The following is a 20,758-nucleotide window of genomic DNA, read 5'->3' on the forward strand; positions in this document are numbered from 1 at the left end:
AGGTGAGACCAAGGAGCAGACCATGGATGAGACCGAGGACCAGACCAAGGACCAGACCCTGGACAAGACTGAGGACCAGATCTTGGACTGGACCTTGGACCAGACTTAAATCAGGATCATACTCTGGTCCTGGTCCTGGTCCTGGTCCTGGTCCTGGTCCTGGTCCTGGTCCTGGTCCTGGTCTGAGTCTGGTCCTGGTCTGAGTCTGGTCCTGGTCTGAGTCTGGTCCTGGTTCTTCTTCAGGTGGTGACAATCCTGGCGAACCTGTCGGTGCTGGAGCAAAGTTCTCAGGAGCTGCTGCAGGAACAAGGTAAATGTTCAGTGTAGTTCCTCATGTGTCCAGCAGAGGGCAGCATCACAGTGTAGTTCCTCATGTGTCCAGCAGAGGGCAGCATCACAGTGTAGTTCCTCATGTGTCCAGCAGAGGGCAGCATCACAGTGTAGTTCCTCATGTGTCCAGCAGAGGGCAGCATCACAGTGTAGTTCCTCATGTGTCCAGCAGAGGGCAGCATCACAGTGTAGTTCCTCATGTGTCCAGCAGAGGGCAGCATCACAGTGTAGTTCCTCATGTGTCCAGCAGAGGGCAGCAGCACAGTGTAGTTCCTCATGTGTCCAGCAGAGGGCAGCATCACAGTGTAGTTCCTCATGTGTCCAGCAGAGGGCAGCATCACAGTGTAGTTCCTCATGTGTCCAGCAGAGGGCAGCAGCACAGTGTAGTTCCTCATGTGTCCAGCAGAGGGCAGCAGCACAGTGTAGTTCCTCATGTGTCCAGCAGAGGGCAGCAGCAGCAGCAGCATCTCGGTCCAGAGGCAGATTCACTCACTTCAAAATAAAAGCAGATTCTCTTTTTGAGGATAATTTGTCTCGTGAAACAAATAAAACAAATGTGTTTCTGTTTTGTTTGTATTGTTATAATAGTTAAACTAATGAACACATAGTTTAGCTTTATATTTGTACATATATGATATATATATGTACATGACACCACCCTCATCACCATGACGACACCACCCTCATCACCATGACGACACCACCCTCATCACCATGACGACACCACCCTCATCACCATGACGACACCACCCTCATCACCATGACGACACCACCCTCATCACCATGACGACACCACCCTCATCACCATGACAACACCGGTCTGGCGGTGTATGTGAACACGAGCTGGTCCAAACCCGAACACTGCACAGTGAGGGAGCAGCTATGTAACAAGGATATTGAACTATTGGCTATTGGCATGAGGCCATATTATCTGCCCCGGGAGTTCTCACATGTGATTTTGATCGCAGTCTATGTGGCCCCGTCTGCCAATGCTGAAAATGCTTGTGAAGCACTGCTCTCCTGCACTTGTAGGCTGCAAACACAGCATCCACAGGCTCTCTTCCTCATCTCTGGTGACTTTAACCACGCTTCTCCCTCTTCTGTCCTACCAACATACACCCAGTATGTTACCTGCCCCACCAGAAACAGTAGAACATTGGACTTGTTTTTTGCCAACACCAAGGAGGCTTATTCTTCTTCCCCCCTCCCTCCCCTGGGCAGCTCGGACCACAACCTTGTACATCTGAGGCCTGTGTATGAACCCATCGTGCGCAGGCAGCCTGTGGTGTCCCGTGAGGTGAGGATGTGGTGTGCTGAGAGCGAGGAGGCTCTGAGGGACTGCTTCAGCACCACTGTCTGGACTGAGCTTTATGACCCACATGGGGAGGACATCAACACCATCACAGAGTGCATCACGGACTACATCAACTTCTGTTTTGAAAACATTGTTCCCTCCCGGACGGTGCGGTGTTTTCCAAACAACAAGCCATGGATTAACCGTGAACTGAAGGCTCTGCTGAAGGAGAAGAAGAGAGCCTTCAGGTCAGGGAACATGGAGGAGCTGAGGACTGTGCAGAAGGAGCTGAGGAGGAAGATCAGGCAGGCTGAGGCCGGCTACAAGAGGAGGATGGAGGAGCAGCTGCAGCAAAAGAACATTCAGGGAGTGTGGAGGAGCCTGAAAACCATCTCGGGCTTCAAAATCCCCCCTGCCCAGACAGAGGGGGATCTACAGTGGGTGAATGATTTAAATGCTCACTTCTTGAGGTTTGATCGGTCACCCGCCCCTCCCCCTGCACAGCTGCATGCTCCCTCTTCCACAGCTGGACAATGCCCTGCATCTGTTCCTCTTCGCTTCTCTGCCCCGGACCATCAGCTCCCCACTTCGCCTGGACTCACCCATCCCCCCAGCACACGGTCCCCCTGCCAACCACTGACTGTCACAGCAGCACAGGTGAGGAGTGAGCTGAAGAGGATTAAAGTGAGGAAGGCAGCAGGACCTGATGGCATCAGCCCCAGGCTCCTTAAGTCCTGCGCAGATGAACTGTGTGGAGTGATGGAGCATGTCTTCAACATGAGCCTGAAGCTGAGGGTGGTACCACAGGTCTGAAGACCTCCTGTCTGGTACCACAGGTCTGAAGACCTCCTGTCTGGTACCACAGGTCTGAAGACCTCCTGTCTGGTACCACAGGTCTGAAGACCTCCTGTCTGGTACCACAGGTCTGAAGACCTCCTGTCTGGTACCACAGGTCTGAAGACCTCCTGTCTGGTACCACAGGTCTGAAGACCTCCTGTCTGGTACCACAGGTCTGAAGACCTCCTGTCTGGTACCTGTGCCTAAGACACCGCGCCCCAAAGACCTCAACAGCTTCAGGCCAGTGGCTCTCACGTCCCACCTGATGAAGACACTGGAGCGGCTAGTCCTGGACCACCTCCGCTCCACCGTGAGCTCAGCCATGGACCCGCTGCAGTTTGCATATCGGTCTGGCATCGGAGTGGAGGACGCCGTCATCTCCTGCTGCACCGCTCTCTCTCTCACCTGGAAAAGCCTGGCAGCTCTGTGAGGATCCTGTTCTTCGATCTCTCCAGTGCCTTCAACACCATCAGCTCCTGAGGGACAAGCTGGAGACGGCTCCTGAGGGACAAGCTGGAGACGGCTGGTGTGGAGTACGACCTGCAGAGTGGATCCTGGACGACCTCACAGACCGACCCCAGTTTGTGAGACTGTGTGTCTGACACTCGGACCTGCAGTGTGGGGGCCCCCCAGGGCACTGTCCTTGCGCCTTTTCTCTTCACCCTTTACACTGCAGACTTCAGACACGACATGGACAGCTGTGTCCTGCAGAAGTTCTCTGACGACTCTGCCATCATCGGACTCATCACGGACGACGATGACGCGGAGTACAGAGGACTGGAGCAGGACTTTGTGGACTGGTGTCAGCGGAACCACCTCCTCATCAACGCGGGGAAGACCAAGGAGATGGTGGTGGATTTCCGCAGAGGACACGCCCCCCTCACCAGTGAACATCCAGGGACGGGACATTGAGAGAGTGACTCATACAAGTACCTGGTGTTCATCTGAACCACAAACTGGACTCATAACACAGACTGTACAGGAAGAGCCAGAGTCGGCTCTACCTCCTGAGGAGACTCAGGTCTTTTGGAGTGACAGGGCCACTCCTGACAGGGCCACTCCTGAAGACCTTCTCTGACTCTGTGGTGCATCAGCTCCTGTAGGTGTGGCCTGCTGGAGCAGCAGCATCACAGAGAGGGAGAGGAAGAGGCTGGACAGAGTCATCAAGAAGTCCAGCTCCGTCCTGGGCTGTGCTCTGGACTCGGTGCAGGAGGTGGGGGACAGAAGGGTCCTGGCTAGATTCACATCTATGCTGGACCACGAGTGTCGCCCCCTGCAGGACACTCTGTCCGCTCTGGAGAGCAGCTTCAGTGAGAGACTGATCCACCCTCGATGTGTGAAGGAAAGGTTCCGTAGGTCTTTCCTTCTGCTGCTGTCAGACTTTATAACAAACACTGTTAGTACTGAACACTCACAATACTGACCTAACCTAATACTGATGTGCAATTCTGTCATAAGTGCAATTGCTGTTGGAATTCATGTGCAATTCATGTAAAATTCATGTGCAATCTATGTGCTGTCGTGACACATATTCATGTGCAATTACTGTCGTGATCACATGCAATGGTATTTATTTATTTATTTATTTGTCTATGGGAGTTTTTATTTATTTATAGGAGATCTTCTACTGAAAGTGTTTTTCAGACTTCCTATAAGTGATCTGTTCTTCTGGATCTACCTGCGTTGCACCAATGAAATTTCCCCATGTGGGACAATAAAGGAATATCTTATTTTATCTTATCTCATCTTATCTTAACACCACCCTCATCACCATGACGACACCACCTCATGGGGCTCATCTGGGAGGGGGAGGAGTCTGTTTACAGGAGGTGGAGCTCTGGGAAAAGATATAGTTTTGTTTTGCGCTTTTATAATTTAAGTTTGTGGAAAAGTTACAAGTTCTAAACACCTGTATGTTACATGTATGTTATATGTATATTATATATATGTTACATGTATGTTACATGTATGTTACATGTATGTTACATGTATATTATATATATGTTACATGTATGTTACATGTATGTTACATGTATATTATATATATGTTACATGTATGTTACATGTATGTTACATGTATATTACATTTATGTTACATGTATGTTACATGTATGTTACATGTATATATTGGTGTTTATTACATATAAATTACATGTAAATATTGGTGTATATTACATGTATATTACATGTATATTACATGCATATTATATGTATGTTACATGTATGTTACATATATGTTATATGTATATTATATGTATGTTATATGTATATTATATGTATGTTACATGTATATTATATGTATATTACATGTATGTTACATGTATGTTACATGTATTTTACATGTATATTACATTTATTTTACATGTATGTTACATGTATGTTACATGTATGTTACATTTATTTTACATGTATGTTACATGTATGTTACATGTAGATTACATGTATATTACATGTATATATTGGTGTTTATTACATGTATATTACATGTATATATTGGTGTATATTACATGTAACATACATGTATATTACATGTATATCATATGTATGTTACATTTATGTTACATGCATATTATATGTATGTTACATGTATGTTACATGTATGTTACATGTATATTACATGTATATTACATGTATATATTGGTGTATATTACATGTATATTACATGTAACATACATGTATGTTACATGTGTGTTACATGTATATTACATGTATGTTACATGTATATTACATGTATGTTACATGTATATTACATTCAATATACATGTAACGCTCTCTCTTCTTTCTCACACTTATTGTGCTTTATCTCCTATATTTTGTAAATATAATTAGTATATTTTTTCTATTTTACTGTACGATAGGGACACGCGCTGGAATAGTTTTTTAATTCAACTGTTTTTGACTTTTTTCGACTGGATTTGAGCGTTTTTCGTTGCGTTCGTTGCGTTGTTGTGACGTGAGCTAGCTCCGAGCGAGCGTTACATGTATATTACATTTATACATGTATATTTATACAGGTACTGGCTAGATTCACATCTATGCTGGACCATGAGTGTCGCCCCCTGCAGGACACTCTGTCCGCTCTGGAGAGCAGCTTCAGTGAGAGACTGATCCACCCTCTGTGTGAAGGAAAGGTTCCGTAGGTCTTTCCTTCTGCTGCTGTCAGACTTTATAACAAACAATGTTAGTCCTGAACACTCACAATACTGACCTAACCTAATACTGATGTGCAATTACTGTCGTGATCACATGACATGGTATTTATGTATTTATTTATTTATTTGTCTATGGGAGTTTTTATTTATTTATAGTAGATCTTCTACTGAAAGTGTTTTTCACACTTCCTATAAATGATCTGTTCTTCTGGATCTACCTCCGTTGCAACAATGAAATTTCCCCATGTGGGACAATAAAGGAATATCTTATCTTATCTTATCTTATTTATGTTACATGTATGTGACATGTATGTTACATGTATATTACATGTATATATTGGTGTTTATTACATGTATATATTGGTGTATATTACATGTATGTTACATGTATATTACATGTATATATCTCCACCCTCTGCTTCCGAAGAGTGCACACGCTTTTTTGCTCGCTCCGCTTGCTATCGCTGCTTTCCTTATTTATTTTGCTTTTTAATCAGTTTTTGTCTTCCAAACATTTTTGCTTTAGACTTTTTCAAGTAAACCAAGGATTTTAAGAACATTTTTCCAGTTTTAACGACATATCTGACGCCAGCGACATGTCCGGGAGAAGAAGGGAGAAAGACTGTGAACGCTGTCGGAAATATCAACAAGAAATGAATGAGCTGAAAACACGGATATTTGTTTTGGAATCTGAAAAAGTTCTTCACGATACCATTCCTGTGTCAACCGACGGTAAGAAGAGCACACTTTTTACAAGAAAAACTGCTACTTTCAACCTAAACTGCAGTGACTCTGTGTCGTTTCCAAAACTGTCTAAAAACCAGAAAGACCAGGCTGTTTCTTGGAACAAACTTGGAGCAAAGCCTAAACGATACAAAGATAACGTGAAGTCAACTAAAATACAGCTCACCAACAGATTTTTACCACTTTCAGAGATGGAATTAAATGAAAAAAGGAAAGATGACGTGGCCAAAATACAGCGAGAAGGATCTGTGCCAGGAGCCAAGGTCATTGTTTTAGTTGGGGACGGCGCGATAAGTCACGTGACGCATGAAAAGATAAACACACATTCTTTTCCAAGCGCCACTGTTTCTGAGATAACGTCACTCCTTCCAAATATTATGGCTAAGCATGGAGGAGCTAAACAGCTGATTGTGCACGTGGGTGCAGTGGACATGCGGCGGGAACAGACTGAAATTTTGAAAAAAGACTTCTTGAAGTTATTCGACGTGCTTGATAAAATGGAAATCAAAACTTTCATAAGTGGACCTCTTCCAAACATCGACAGGAGGATAAACAAGTTTAGCCGGCTTCTTCAGCTGAACACATGGCTGTCCAAAGAGTGTTCCCCGAGAGGACTACACTACATTGAGAACTTCTATCTATTCTGGAAACGAGAGGACCTGTTTAAGAGAAATGGCCCCCACCTATGCAGAGGTGGAGTGAGGGTGCTGACAGAGAACCTGCTCCACGCTCTGAGGCATTGGACTGGGCCTGGACAGGGTCCTGAGCAGATAGTTAGAGAAGAGAGGAATGAGAGAAGAATTCCTGCTCCATCAGCCAGAGACCGAGCCAATGTTTCAACATCAAAAGCACCACAACCTCAGCCTCCACCAAAGGATTCATCAGCAGCTGCTCCACCGCCACCAGCAAAGGATTCAGCTCCAGCTGCTCCACATTCACCTCCACCGCCTCCAGCAAAGGAACAATCTTCAAAGGCCTTGGACCCATCTGTGACAAGCCCAACAACATCCTGCCTTCACACCAGCCCTGGGTTCCCCCTGCAACATCTACTCCCACTAAAGATTCATCATTCTCCTTCTCATCTCCACTCTCACCCATGGGCCTTCCCAGCCATTTTGAAAGTCTGATCAAATCAGGCATTAAGATGGCTCCACTCACGCCCAATATAGCAAGGGCTATGTCAGTACCGACTACACCAACAAAAGCCCCACCACCCATCCCCCCTCGCCTCTCACCTGGTCCCAAACTCTCCTTGGCTACAAAAGCCCCACCACCCATCCAACCTCGCCTTTCACCTGGTATCTCCCATAGCTAGGATGCACTGGGTCTCAGCGTTGCCGGGACTTATTGTCACAATAAAAATCAAACCAACCCGGGGCCCTATGTAAAAAGAGCCCCCCCTAGTGCTATTTCTGTAGTCACATCATCACACAGATGGAAAAACAAAATGCGAGTCAGGCCCAATCTGAGAAATGTGATTCATATTCCCTGTGAAAAGATAAAGCCCAGTCTCACTGAAACTAGTCTGAAACTTGCTGTGCTAAATGTCAGATCCTTATGTAACAAATCTCTCTTAATTAATAATTTTATTTCTTCTTATAATCTTGATTTTATGTTTTTAACTGAAACATGGCTTGACAAAAACACAGGAAATGTAGTTCTGATAGAATCTGCTCCACCCAACTTTAAGTTTGAATCTGAAACACGAGAAAACAAAAAAGGGGGTGGAGTCTGTGCTGTCTTTAGAGATGAAATAATTACCCGCAGGTTGTTTTTTGGGGTGTTTTCATCATTTGAGTATGTCTCCTTTAAAATGGAGCTAAAACGGTCTCCATCCATTCTCTTCATTGTTTTATACAAGCCTCCCCAGCATTGCCAAAGTTTTATTGATGATTTGACTGAGATGCTCTCAGTCATATGCACAGACTTTGATGGTTTGGTCATTACAGGTGATTTCAATGTGCATGTTGATAATATTTGTGACAGAAACGCTAAAGAGCTTGATGCTGTCCTTGAAACCTTCAGTCTTACTCAGCATGTGAGAGGCCCCACCCACAGCAAAGGACACACTCTAGATCTCATAATTACAAAGGGGGTAAATATTTCAAATGTTAATGTGATCGATGTTGCTCTGTCTGATCATTTCTGTGTCTTCTTTGACCTGTCTGTTTCTCCCAAACCTCCGGTTGGTCCTGCAGTTGTTCAGAGGAGACACATAAGTGATGGCACAGGTGCACTGTTTATGGAAATGATAAACTTTGATAATGTCTCATGTTCTAATGTAAATGATTTGTTGAACTCTGTTACATCTAGTGTTTTGAATGTTCTGGACACCATCGCCCCTATAAAGGCTAAAATTGTTAAAAATAAGCAGAAGGCGCCGTTGAGAAATGATGATTGGGTCAGGGCACAGAAAAGGGAGTGTCACAGGGCGCAAATGGCGCAAGTCAAAGCTCCAGGTTCAAAAAGAGATTTACAAAGAAAAGCTGAACATGTACAACCTAATCTTATGTAGAACTAGGGAAAGATATTTTTCTGAAATAATTGGAAGCTGCAGTAACAACTCGCGTGTCCTGTTTGCCACAGTAAACAGATTAACAAACCCTCCAGCTCAGCTGCCGTTAGAACTCATTTCCACATCCAAGTGTAATGAGTTTGCATTATTCTTTAATGACAAAGTTCAGGGCATTAAAAATGCTATAAATCCCACAATGCAAAAAATTACCCTAAAACCACCAAGACACTTAGAGCTAACTCACTTTGCACCAGTAACTGACAAAACTGTCCATGAGATCATCACCAGTTCATCTACATGCTGCCTTGATGTGTTACCCACCAGATTTCTAAAGTCTGTGCTGAACAGTTTGTTAGCACCACTCACTCACATAGTTAACATGTCGCTTCAATCTGGAACATTCCCAATGTCTTTGAAAACTGCGGTCATAAAGCCTCTCCTAAAGAAGAGCAGTCTTGATGCCGCAGTACTGAGTCATTACCGGCCCATCTCTAATCTGCCATTTTTGGGCAAAGTCCTTGAAAAGGTTGTTTACCAACAGCTCACAGATTTCCTCTTAGTAAACAACTCATTTGATGTTTTTCAGTCAGGTTTTAGACCTCATCACAGCACTGAGACTGCTCTTGTCAAGGTGACAAATGACATCCGCCTGAACACTGACACGGGCAAAGCCTCAGTCTTAATTCTGTTAGATCTGAGTGCTGCTTTTGACACTGTCGATCATGGGATCCTCTTACAGAGACTAGAGGACTGGGTGGGCATCACTGGCACTGCCCTAAACTGGTTAAGGTCCTATCTGGAAGACAGGAAGTACTTTGTTGAAATTGGTAGCTGTGTCTCAGACTACATGACCCTGACCTGTGGAGTGCCCCAAGGGTCAGTCCTGGGTCCCCTTCTGTTCAACCTCTACATGCTGCCGTTAGGTCAGTTGATACGCAGTGAAAATGTGTCCTATCACAATGATGCAGACGACACTCAGATCTATGTTTCACTATCGGCAGGTGACTATGGACCAGTAGATTCACTCTGTCACTGCATCCAACAGATCAGTTTGTGGAGGCAAAACAACTCTCTCCAGCTGAACTCAGACAAGACTGAAATAATCGTTTTTGGCCCACAGAAACAAAGAGAAAGTGTTAGTGTCACCTCCAGAGTCTCGCTCTAAAACCTACAAACCAAATTAGAAATCTGGGGGTAATAATGGACTCAGACTTGAACTTTAATAGCCACGTCAAATCAATAACATCAGCAGCTTTTTACCATCTAAAAAACATTGCCAAAATCAAAAATATAGTGTCAAAACCAGATTTAGAGAGACTTATCCATGTGTTTGTCTCCAGTAGATTAGACTGTAACGGCCGCTCACTGGTCTCTCCAAACGAGCTGTAAAACAGCTGCAGTACATCCAGAACGCTGCTGCTCGGGTCCTGACTAGAACCAGGAAGTACCATCACATTAGTCCTGACTAGAACCAGGAAGTACCATCACATTAGTCCTGTTCTCAGGTCTCTGCACTGCCCCCTGTGGCTCAGATAAGAGACTTTAAAGCAGCTCTGCTTGTGTACAAGTCTCTCCATGGCCTAGCACCAAAGTATATCTTGGATATGTTAGTGCCATATGAACCATCTCGGACTCTGAGGACCTCAGGGAGCGGCCTCCTGCTGGTGCCAGAGTCAGGACTAAACATGGACCAGCCTCCTGCTGGTGCCCAGAGTCAGGACTAAACATGGACCGGCCTCCTGCTGGTGCCAGAGTCAGGACTAAACATGGACCTGCCTCCTGCTGGTGCCAGAGTCAGGACTAAACATGGAGCGGCCTCCTGCTGGTGCCAGAGTCAGGACTAAACATGGACCGGCCTCCTGCTGGTGCCAGAGTCAGGACTAAACATGGAGCGGCCTCCTGCTGGTGCCAGAGTCAGGACTAAACATGGACCGGCCTCCTGCTGGTGCCCAGAGTCAGGACTAAACATGGACCGGCCTCCTGCTGGTGCCAGAGTCAGGACTAAACATGGACCGGCCTCCTGCTGGTGCCAGAGTCAGGACTAAACATGGACCGGCCTCCTGCTGGTGCCAGAGTCAGGACTAAACATGGACCGGCCTCCTGCTGGTGCCAGAGTCAGGACTAAACATGGACCGGCCTCCTGCTGGTGCCAGAGTCAGGACTAAACATGGACCGGCCTCCTGCTGGTGCCAAAGTCAGGACTAAACATGGAGCGGCCTCCTGCTGGTGCCAGAGTCAGGACTAAACATGGACCGGCCTCCTGCTGGTGCCCAGAGTCAGGACTAAACATGGAGCGGCCTCCTGCTGGTGCCAGAGTCAGGACTAAACATGGACCGGCCTCCTGCTGGTGCCAAAGTCAGGACTAAACATGGAGCGGCCTCCTGCTGGTGCCAGAGTCAGGACTAAACATGGACCGGCCTCCTGCTGGTGCCAAAGTCAGGACTAAACATGGACCGGCCTCCTGCTGGTGCCAGAGTCAGGACTAAACATGGACCGGCCTCCTGCTGGTGCCAGAGTCAGGACTAAACATGGACCGGCCTCCTGCTGGTGCCAGAGTCAGGACTAAACATGGACCGGCCTCCTGCTGGTGCCAGAGTCAGGACTAAACATGGAGCGGCCTCCTGCTGGTGCCAGAGTCAGGACTAAACATGGAGCGGCCTCCTGCTGGTGCCAGAGTCAGGACTAAACATGGACCGGCCTCCTGCTGGTGCCAGAGTCAGGACTAAACATGGACCGGCCTCCTGCTGGTGCCAGAGTCAGGACTAAACATGGACCGGCCTCCTGCTGGTGCCAGAGTCAGGACTAAACATGGACCGGCCTCCTGCTGGTGCCAGAGTCAGGACTAAACATGGACCGGCCTCCTGCTGGTGCCAGAGTCAGGACTAAACATGGAGCGGCCTCCTGCTGGTGCCAGAGTCAGGACTAAACATGGACCGGCCTCCTGCTGGTGCCAGAGTCAGGACTAAACATGGACCGGCCTCCTGCTGGTGCCAAAGTCAGGACTAAACATGGAGCGGCCTCCTGCTGGTGCCAGAGTCAGGACTAAACATGGACCGGCCTCCTGCTGGTGCCCAGAGTCAGGACTAAACATGGAGCGGCCTCCTGCTGGTGCCAGAGTCAGGACTAAACATGGACCGGCCTCCTGCTGGTGCCAAAGTCAGGACTAAACATGGAGCGGCCTCCTGCTGGTGCCAGAGTCAGGACTAAACATGGACCGGCCTCCTGCTGGTGCCAAAGTCAGGACTAAACATGGACCGGCCTCCTGCTGGTGCCAGAGTCAGGACTAAACATGGACCGGCCTCCTGCTGGTGCCAGAGTCAGGACTAAACATGGACCGGCCTCCTGCTGGTGCCAGAGTCAGGACTAAACATGGACCGGCCTCCTGCTGGTGCCAGAGTCAGGACTAAACATGGACCGGCCTCCTGCTGGTGCCAAAGTCAGGACTAAACATGGAGCGGCCTCCTGCTGGTGCCAGAGTCAGGACTAAACATGGACCGGCCTCCTGCTGGTGCCCAGAGTCAGGACTAAACATGGAGCGGCCTCCTGCTGGTGCCAGAGTCAGGACTAAACATGGACCGGCCTCCTGCTGGTGCCAGAGTCAGGACTAAACATGGAGCGGCCTCCTGCTGGTGCCAGAGTCAGGACTAAACATGGAGCGGCCTCCTGCTGGTGCCAGAGTCAGGACTAAACATGGACCGGCCTCCTGCTGGTGCCAAAGTCAGGACTAAACATGGACCGGCCTCCTGCTGGTGCCAGAGTCAGGACTAAACATGGACCGGCCTCCTGCTGGTGCCAGAGTCAGGACTAAACATGGACCGGCCTCCTGCTGGTGCCAGAGTCAGGACTAAACATGGACCGGCCTCCTGCTGGTGCCAGAGTCAGGACTAAACATGGACCGGCCTCCTGCTGGTGCCAAAGTCAGGACTAAACATGGAGCGGCCTCCTGCTGGTGCCAGAGTCAGGACTAAACATGGACCGGCCTCCTGCTGGTGCCCAGAGTCAGGACTAAACATGGAGCGGCCTCCTGCTGGTGCCAGAGTCAGGACTAAACATGGAGCGGCCTCCTGCTGGTGCCAGAGTCAGGACTAAACATGGAGCGGCCTCCTGCTGGTGCCAGAGTCAGGACTAAACATGGAGCGGCCTCCTGCTGGTGCCAGAGTCAGGACTAAACATGGAGCGGCCTCCTGCTGGTGCCAGAGTCAGGACTAAACATGGAGCGGCCTCCTGCTGGTGCCAGAGTCAGGACTAAACATGGACCGGCCTCCTGCTGGTGCCAGAGTCAGGACTAAACATGGAGCGGCCTCCTGCTGGTGCCAGAGTCAGGACTAAACATGGACCAGCCTCCTGCTGGTGCCCAGAGTCAGGACTAAACATGGGGAATCTGTGTTTCAGTTTTATGCAGCTAAAATCTGGAACATTCTTCCTGAAGATGTGAAACAGGTTCTACTCTGACAATGTTCAAATCTAAGCTAAAAACAGTTTTGTTTAGCTGCGCATATGACTGAAAGGATTTTTTCTTTGCACTCTTCTCTTTTGTTTGTGATTTTATTAGTTTAGAAATTCAGTTGGATTGATCATTTTTAATTTAGTTAATTTTATTGTATTTCTGTCATTTCTTTGTGAGTTTAATGCATTTTTCCTGCTGTGAAGCTTTGAATTGCCTTGTGTATGAAATGTGCTCTACAAATAAACTTGCCTTGCCTTGGTGTTTATTACATGTATATTACATGTATATTATATGTATGTTACATGTATGTTACATGTCTTTTACATGTATATTACATGTATATTATATGTATGTTACATGTATGTTACATGTCTTTTACATGTATATTACATGTATATTATATGTATGTTACATGTATATTACATGTATATTATATGTATGTTACATGTATGTTACATGTCTTTTACATGTATATTACATGTATATTGCATGTATATATTGGTGTTTATTACATGTATATTACATGTATATTACATGTATATATATCACAGTACTCTGTGTGTGTAATACACTGTGTGTCCTCCAGGTGTGGAGCGCCTGCTGGTGTTCCTGGGCGAGAGGCCGTGCTCCTCCAGTCCATCAGAGGGCGCTGCGTGTGAGCGCGTGCAGCAGAAAGCAGCAGTGACTCTGGCTCGTCTCAGCCGCGACGCCCACTTCGCCCTGAACGCCATCGAGCTCAACGGTAAATGTGAAGTCTTCAAACTCAACAGTTCTTCAATCAGAGCCTCGGGGTCAGAGGTCAGGGGTCATGGTCATGGGTCAGGGGTCAAGGGTCAGGGTTCCCTCAGAGTGGTTCACCATCAGCTCCATGACATCAGCAGAGACAGTGATGTCGCCCCCTAGTGGAGCAAAGACACTTAAAAGAGGGAAAACCTCTCATTCACATTCACTTTAACAGTTCAGATCTGCCTCTTTATCCACCTCCCCAGACACCTCCTCCCCAGACACCTCCTTCCCAGACACCACCTCCCCTGGAGGTCTCCTTTAACCCTGGAGGTCTCCTTTGACCCTGGAGGTCTCCTTTAACCCTGGAGGTCTCCTTTAACCCTGGAGGTCTCCTTTAACCCTGGAGGTCTCCTTTAACTCTGGAGGTCTCCTTTAACCCTGGAGGTCTCCTTTAACTCTGGAGGTCTCCTTTAACCCTGGAGGTCTCCTTTAACCCTGGTGGTCTCCTTTAACTCTGGAGGTCTCCTTTAACTCTGGAGGTTAACTCTGGAGGTCTCCTTTAACCCCGGAGGTCTCCTTTAACCCTGGAGGTCTCCTTTAACCCCGGAGGTCTCCTTTAACCCTGGAGGTCTCCTTTAACCCTGGAGGTCTCCTTTAACTCTGGAGGTCTCCTTTAACCCCGGAGGTCTCCTTTAACCCTGGAGGTCTCCTTTAACCCTGGAGGTCTCCTTTAACCCTGGAGGTCTCCTTTAACCCCGGAGGTCTCCTTTAACTCTGGAGGTCTCCTTTAACCCCGGAGGTCTCCTTTAACCCTGGAGGTCTCCTTTAACCCTGGAGGTCTCCTTTAACCCTGGAGGTCTCCTTTAACCCTGGAGGTCTCCTTTAACTCTGGAGGTCTCCTTTAACTCTGGAGGTCTCCTTTAACCCTGGAGGTCTCCTTTAACCCTGGAGGTCTCCTTTAACCCTGGAGGTCTCCTTTAACCCTGGAGGTCTCCTTTAACCCTGGAGGTCTCCTTTAACCCTGGAGGTCTCCTTTAACTCTGGAGGTCTCCTTTAACCCTGGAGGTCTCCTTTAACCCTGGAGGTCTCCTTTAACTCTGGAGGTCTCCTTTAACCCTGGAGGTCTCCTTTAACCCTGGAGGTCTCCTTTAACCCTGGAGGTCTCCTTTAACCCTGGAGGTCTCCTTTAACCCTGGGGGTCTCCTTTAACACTGGAGGTCTCCTTTAACCCTGGAGGTCTCCTTTAACCCTGTAATTTCACATATTGTAATAGACAAACATCAGAGTGAGATCTGTTCATATTTTAAATATGAATGTTCCTGAGACAAGACCCAAAGTGAACCAGAGAAACACAAGGTCTGGAGCGTGAAGTGACCCTCAAACTGGAGGAATTGGTGCAACGCAGGTAGATCCAGAAGAACAGATCATTTATAGGAAGTGTGAAAAACACTTTCAGTAGAAGATCTACTATAAATAAATAAAAACTCCCATAGACAAATAAATAAATAAATAAATAAATACCATGTCATGTGATCACGACAGTAATTGCACATCAGTATTAGGTTAGGTCAGTATTGTGAGTGTTCAGGACTAACATTGTTTGTTATAAAGTCTGACAGCAGCAGAAGGAAAGACCTACGGAACCTTTCCTTCACACAGAGGGTGGATCAGTCTCTCACTGAAGCTGCTCTCCAGAGCGGACAGAGTGTCCTGCAGGGGACAGAGTGTCCTGCAGGGGACAGAGTGTCCTGCAGGGGACAGAGTGTCCCGCGTCCTGCAGGGGACAGAGTGTCCTGCAGGGGACAGAGTGTCCTGCAGGGGACAGAGTGTCCCGCGTCCTGCAGGGGACAGAGTGTCCTGCAGGGGACAGAGTGTCCTGCAGGGGACAGAGTGTCCTGCGTCCTGCAGGGGACAGAGTGTCCTGCAGGGGACAGAGTGTCCTGCGTCCTGCAGGGGACAGAGTGTCCTGCAGGGGACAGAGTGTCCTGCGTCCTGCAGGGGACAGAGTGTCCTGCAGGGGACAGAGTGTCCTGCAGGGGACAGAGTGTCCTGCGTCCTGCAGGGGACAGAGTGTCCTGCAGGGGACAGAGTGTCCTGCAGGGGACAGAGTGTCCTGCGTCCTGCAGGGGACAGAGTGTCCTGCAGGGGACAGAGTGTCCTGCGTCCTGCAGGGGACAGAGTGTCCTGCAGGGGACAGAGTGTCCTGCAGGGGACGGAGTGTCCTGCAGTGGACAGAGTGTCCCGCGTCCTGCAGGGGACAGAGTGTCCTGCAGGGGACAGAGTGTCCTGCGTCCTGCAGGGGACAGAGTGTCCTGCAGGGGACAGAGTGTCCTGCAGGGGACAGAGTGTCCTGCAGGGGACGACACTCATGGTCCAGCATAGATGTGAATCTAGCCAGGACCCTTCTGTCCCCCACCTCCTGCACCGAGTCCAGAGGACAGCCCAGGACGGAGCTGGACTTCTTGATGACTCTGTCCAGCCTCTTCCTCTCCCTCTCTGTGATGCTGCTGCTCCAGCAGGCCACACCTACAGGAGCTGATGCACCACAGAGTCAGAGAAGGTCTCCAGGAGTGGCCCTGTCAGGAGTGGCCCTGTCACTCCAAAAGACCTGAGTCTCCTCAGGAGGTAGAGCCGACTCTGGCTCTTCCTGTACAGTGCGTCTGTGTTATGAGTCCAGTCCAGTTTGTGGTTCAGATGAACACCAGGTACTTGTATGAGTCACTCTCTCAATGTCCCGTCCCTGGATGTTCACTGGTGAGGGGGCAGTGGGGTGGCGTCTGCGGAAGTCCACCACCATCTCCTTGGTCTTCCCCGCGTTGATGAGGAGGTGGTTCCGCTGACACCAGTCCACAAAGTCCTGCTCCAGTCCTCTGTACTCCGCGTCATCGTCGTCCGTGATGAGTCCGATGATGGCAGAGTCGTCAGAGAACTTCTGCAGGACACAGCTGTCCGTGTCATGTCTGAAGTCTGCAGTGTAAAGGGTGAAGAGAAAGGGCGCGAGGACAGTGCCCTGGGGGGCCCCCACACTGCAGGTCCGAGTGTCAGACACACAGTCCCGGGCTCTCACAAACTGGGGTCGGTCTGTGAGGTCGTCCAGGATCCACTCTGCAGGTCATACTCCACACCAGCCGTCTCCAGCTTGTCCCTCAGGAGCCGTCTCCAGCTTGTCCCTCAGGAGCTGATGGTGTTGAAGGCACTGGAGAGATCGAAGAACAGGATCCTCACAGAGCTGCCAGGCTTCTCCAGGTGAGAGAGAGAGCGGTGCAGCAGGAGATGACGGCGTCCTCCACTCCGATGCCAGACCGATATGCAAACTGCAGCGGGTCCATGGCTGAGCTCACGGTGGAGCGGAGGTGGTCCAGGACTAGCCGCTCCAGTGTCTTCATCAGGTGGGACGTGAGAGCCACTGGCCTGAAGCTGTTGAGGTCTTTGGGGCGCGGTGTCTTAGGCACAGGTACCAGACAGGAGGTCTTCCAGACCTGTGGTACCAGACAGGAGGTCTTCAGACCTGTGGTACCAGACAGGAGGTCTTCAGACCTGTGGTTCCAGACAGGAGGTCTTCAGACCTGTGGTACCAGACAGGAGGTCTTCAGACCTGTGGTACCAGACAGGAGGTCTTCAGACCTGTGGTACCAGACAGGAGGTCTTCAGACCTGTGGTACCAGACAGGAGGTCTTCAGACCTGTGGTACCAAACAGGAGGTCTTCAGACCTGTGGTACCAGACAGGAGGTCTTCAGACCTGTGGTACCACCCTCAGCTTCAGGCTCATGTTGAAGACATGCTCCATAACTCCACACAGTTCATCTGCGCAGGACTTAAGGAGCCTGGGGCTGATGCCATCAGGTCCTGCTGCCTTCCTCACTTTAATCCTCTTCAGCTCACTCCTCACCTGTGCTGCTGTGACAGTCAGTGGTTGGCAGGGGGACCGTGTGCTGGGGGGATGGGTGAGTCCAGGCGAAGTGGGGGGCTGATGGTCCGGGGCAGATAAGCGAAGAGGAACAGATGCAGGGCATTGTCCAGCTGTGGAAGAGGGAGCATGCAGCTGTGCAGGGGGAGGGGCGGGTGACCGATCAAACCTCAAGAAGTGAGCATTTAAATCATTCACCCACTGTAGATCCCCCTCTGTCTGGGCAGGGGGGATTTTGAAGCCCGAGATGGTTTTCAGGCTCCTCCACACTCCCTGAATGTTCTTTTGCTGCAGCTGCTCCTCCATCCTCCTCTTGTAGCCGGCCTCAGCCTGCCTGATCTTCCTCCTCAGCTCCTTCCGCACAGTCCTCAGCTCCTCCATGTTCCCTGACCTGAAGGCTCTCTTCTTCTCCTTCAGCAGAGCCTTCAGTTCACGGTTAATCCATGGCTTGTTGTTTGGAAAACACCGCACCGTCCGGGAGGGAACAATGTTCTCAAAACAGAAGTTGATGTAGTCCGTGATGCACTCTGTGATGGTGTTGATGTCCTCCCCATGTGGGTCATAAAGCTCAGTCCAGACAGTGGTGCTGAAGCAGTCCCTCAGAGCCTCCTCGCTCTCAGCACACCACATCCTCACCTCACGGGACACCACAGGCTGCCTGCGCACGATGGGTTCATACACAGGCCTCAGATGTACAAGGTTGTGGTCCGAGCTGCCCAGGGGAGGGAGGGGGGAAGAGGAATAAGCCTCCTTGGTGTTGACAAAAAACAAGTCCAATGTTCTATTCTCTCTGGTGGGGCAGGTAACATACTGGGTGTATGTTGGTAGAACAGAAGAGGGAGAAGCGTGGTTAAAGTCACCAGAGATGAGGAAGAGAGCCTGTGGATGACCCTCAAACTGGAGGAATGACCCTCAAACTGGAGGAGTGACCCTCAAACTAGAGGAATGACCCTCAAACTGGAGGAGTGACCCTCAAACTGGAGGAGTGACCCTCAAACTGGAGGAATGACCCTCAAACTGGAGGAATGACCTTCAAACTGGAGGAGTGACCCTCAAACTGGAGGAATGACCCTCAAACTGGAGGAATGACCCTCAAACTGGAGGAGTGACCCTCAAACTGGAGGAGTGACCCTCAAACTGGAGGAATGACCCTCAAACTGGAGGAATGACCTTCAAACTGGAGGAATGACCCTCAAACTGGAGGAGTGACCCTCAAACTGGAGGAATGACCCTTAAACTCTGGAGGAGTGACCCTCAAACTGGAGGAATGACCCTCAAACTGGAGGAATGACCTTCAAACTGGAGGAATGACCCTCAAACTGGAGGAATGACCTTCAAACTGGAGGAATGACCCTCAAACTGGAGGAGTGACCCTCAAACTGGAGGAATGACCCTCAAACTGGAGGAGTGACCCTCAAACTGGAGGAATGACCCTCAAACTGGAGGAATGACCCTCAAACTGGAGGAGTGACCCTCAAACTGGAGGGTCATTCCTACAGTTCCCACAGAGGGTAAATAAACCATCAAACTGATCAAAATGAACTGAACCTAAAAAAGTTCAACGATTCAAACATTTTTCCCAAAGCTTCAGATTCTGAAACAATTTCAAAACTTTTTCATTTAAAAAAAAGAAAAACTTGAATTAACTTTTTATTTTCTTTCTTTCGTAGCTGTTCCTCGTCTGATCGAACTGTGTCGCTCTCCAACCGAACGCAACAACTCAGACTCTGTCCTGGTCGCCTGCCTGGTGAGTCCTGGTCCTGGTCCTGGTCCTGGTCCTGGTGCTGGTCCTGGTCCTGGTCCTGGTCCTGGTCCTGGTCCTGGTGCTGGTCCTGGTCCTGGTCCTGGTCTAACTCTTGTGTATTCACAGGCGGCTCTGAGGCGTTTGGCGGCGGTCAGTCCTGACAGTCTGGACCTCAGTGACCATCAGCAGCTCATCACTCCCAGACTCGTCGACTCCTTTCTGCTCTGCTCCAACATGGAGGAGAGTTTTGTGTAAGACTACAAACATGGAGGAGAGTTTTGTGTAAGACTACAAACATGGAGGAGAGTTTTGTGTAAGACTACAAACATGGAGGAGAGTTTTATGTAAGACTACAAACATGGAGGAGAGTTTTGTGTAAGACTACAAACATGGAGGAGAGTTTTGTGTAAAACTACAAACATGGAGGAGAGTTTTGTGTAAAACTACAAACATGGAGGAGAGTTTTGTGTAAGACTACAAACATGGAGGAGAGTTTTGTGTAAGACTACAAACATGGAGGAGAGTTTTGTGTAAAACTACAAACATGGAGGAGAGTTTTGTGTAAAACTACAAACATGGAGGAGAGTTTTGTGTAAAACTACAAACATGGAGGAGAGTTTTGTGTAAGACTACAAACATGGAGGAGAGTTTTGTGTAAGACTACAAACATGGAGGAGAGTTTTGTGTAAAACTACAAACATGGAGGAGAGTTTTGTGTAAGACTACAAACATGGAGGCCGTCAGAGTCTGGATTGGTAACTTTTCTGCCTCGTTGTTGTTTCCATGGAGACGTTTGTGGTGAAAGAAACTCTTTTTTTCAAATTGAAACCAGTTTTTGTTTTTTCTGTTTTTGTTTAATTTTTAACGGTGCAATAATTGTCTCATTATTGTCTCATAATTGTCTCATAATTGTCTCATTATTGTCTCATAATTGTCTCATTATTGTCTCATTATTGTCTCATTATTGTCTCATAATTGTCTCATAATTGTCTCATAATTGTCTCATAATTGTCTCATTATTGTCTCATTATTGTCTCATAATTGTCTCATTATTGTCTCAT

The 20,758-nt window shown here is 48.5% G+C and overlaps 1 protein-coding gene across 1 annotated transcript in view; it reads left to right on the forward strand.

The window, feature by feature from the left end:
- Positions 1–20,506, forward strand: part of LOC140383802 (protein inscuteable homolog) — a 27,552-nt gene extending 7,046 nt beyond the window's left edge. Inside the window, exons 3-7 of the mRNA XM_072466009.1 lie at positions 1–2; positions 244–310; positions 13,906–14,061; positions 19,624–19,700; positions 19,824–20,506. The exon at positions 1–2 is cut by the window's left edge and continues 177 nt beyond it. Of these exons, the coding sequence (XP_072322110.1) occupies positions 1–2; positions 244–310; positions 13,906–14,061; positions 19,624–19,700; positions 19,824–19,952 (431 nt within the window). The 3' untranslated portion in view covers positions 19,953–20,506. The remainder of the gene's footprint in view (positions 3–243; positions 311–13,905; positions 14,062–19,623; positions 19,701–19,823) is intronic.
- Positions 20,507–20,758: the final 252 nt, after the last annotated feature.

The sequence above is a fragment of the Eucyclogobius newberryi genome, unplaced genomic scaffold (genome assembly GCF_026437365.1).
Source record: "Eucyclogobius newberryi isolate DKJ021-1_F unplaced genomic scaffold, fEucNew1.0.hap1 SCAF_551, whole genome shotgun sequence".
In the NCBI taxonomy this organism is placed as follows: domain Eukaryota; kingdom Metazoa; phylum Chordata; class Actinopteri; order Gobiiformes; family Gobiidae; genus Eucyclogobius; species Eucyclogobius newberryi.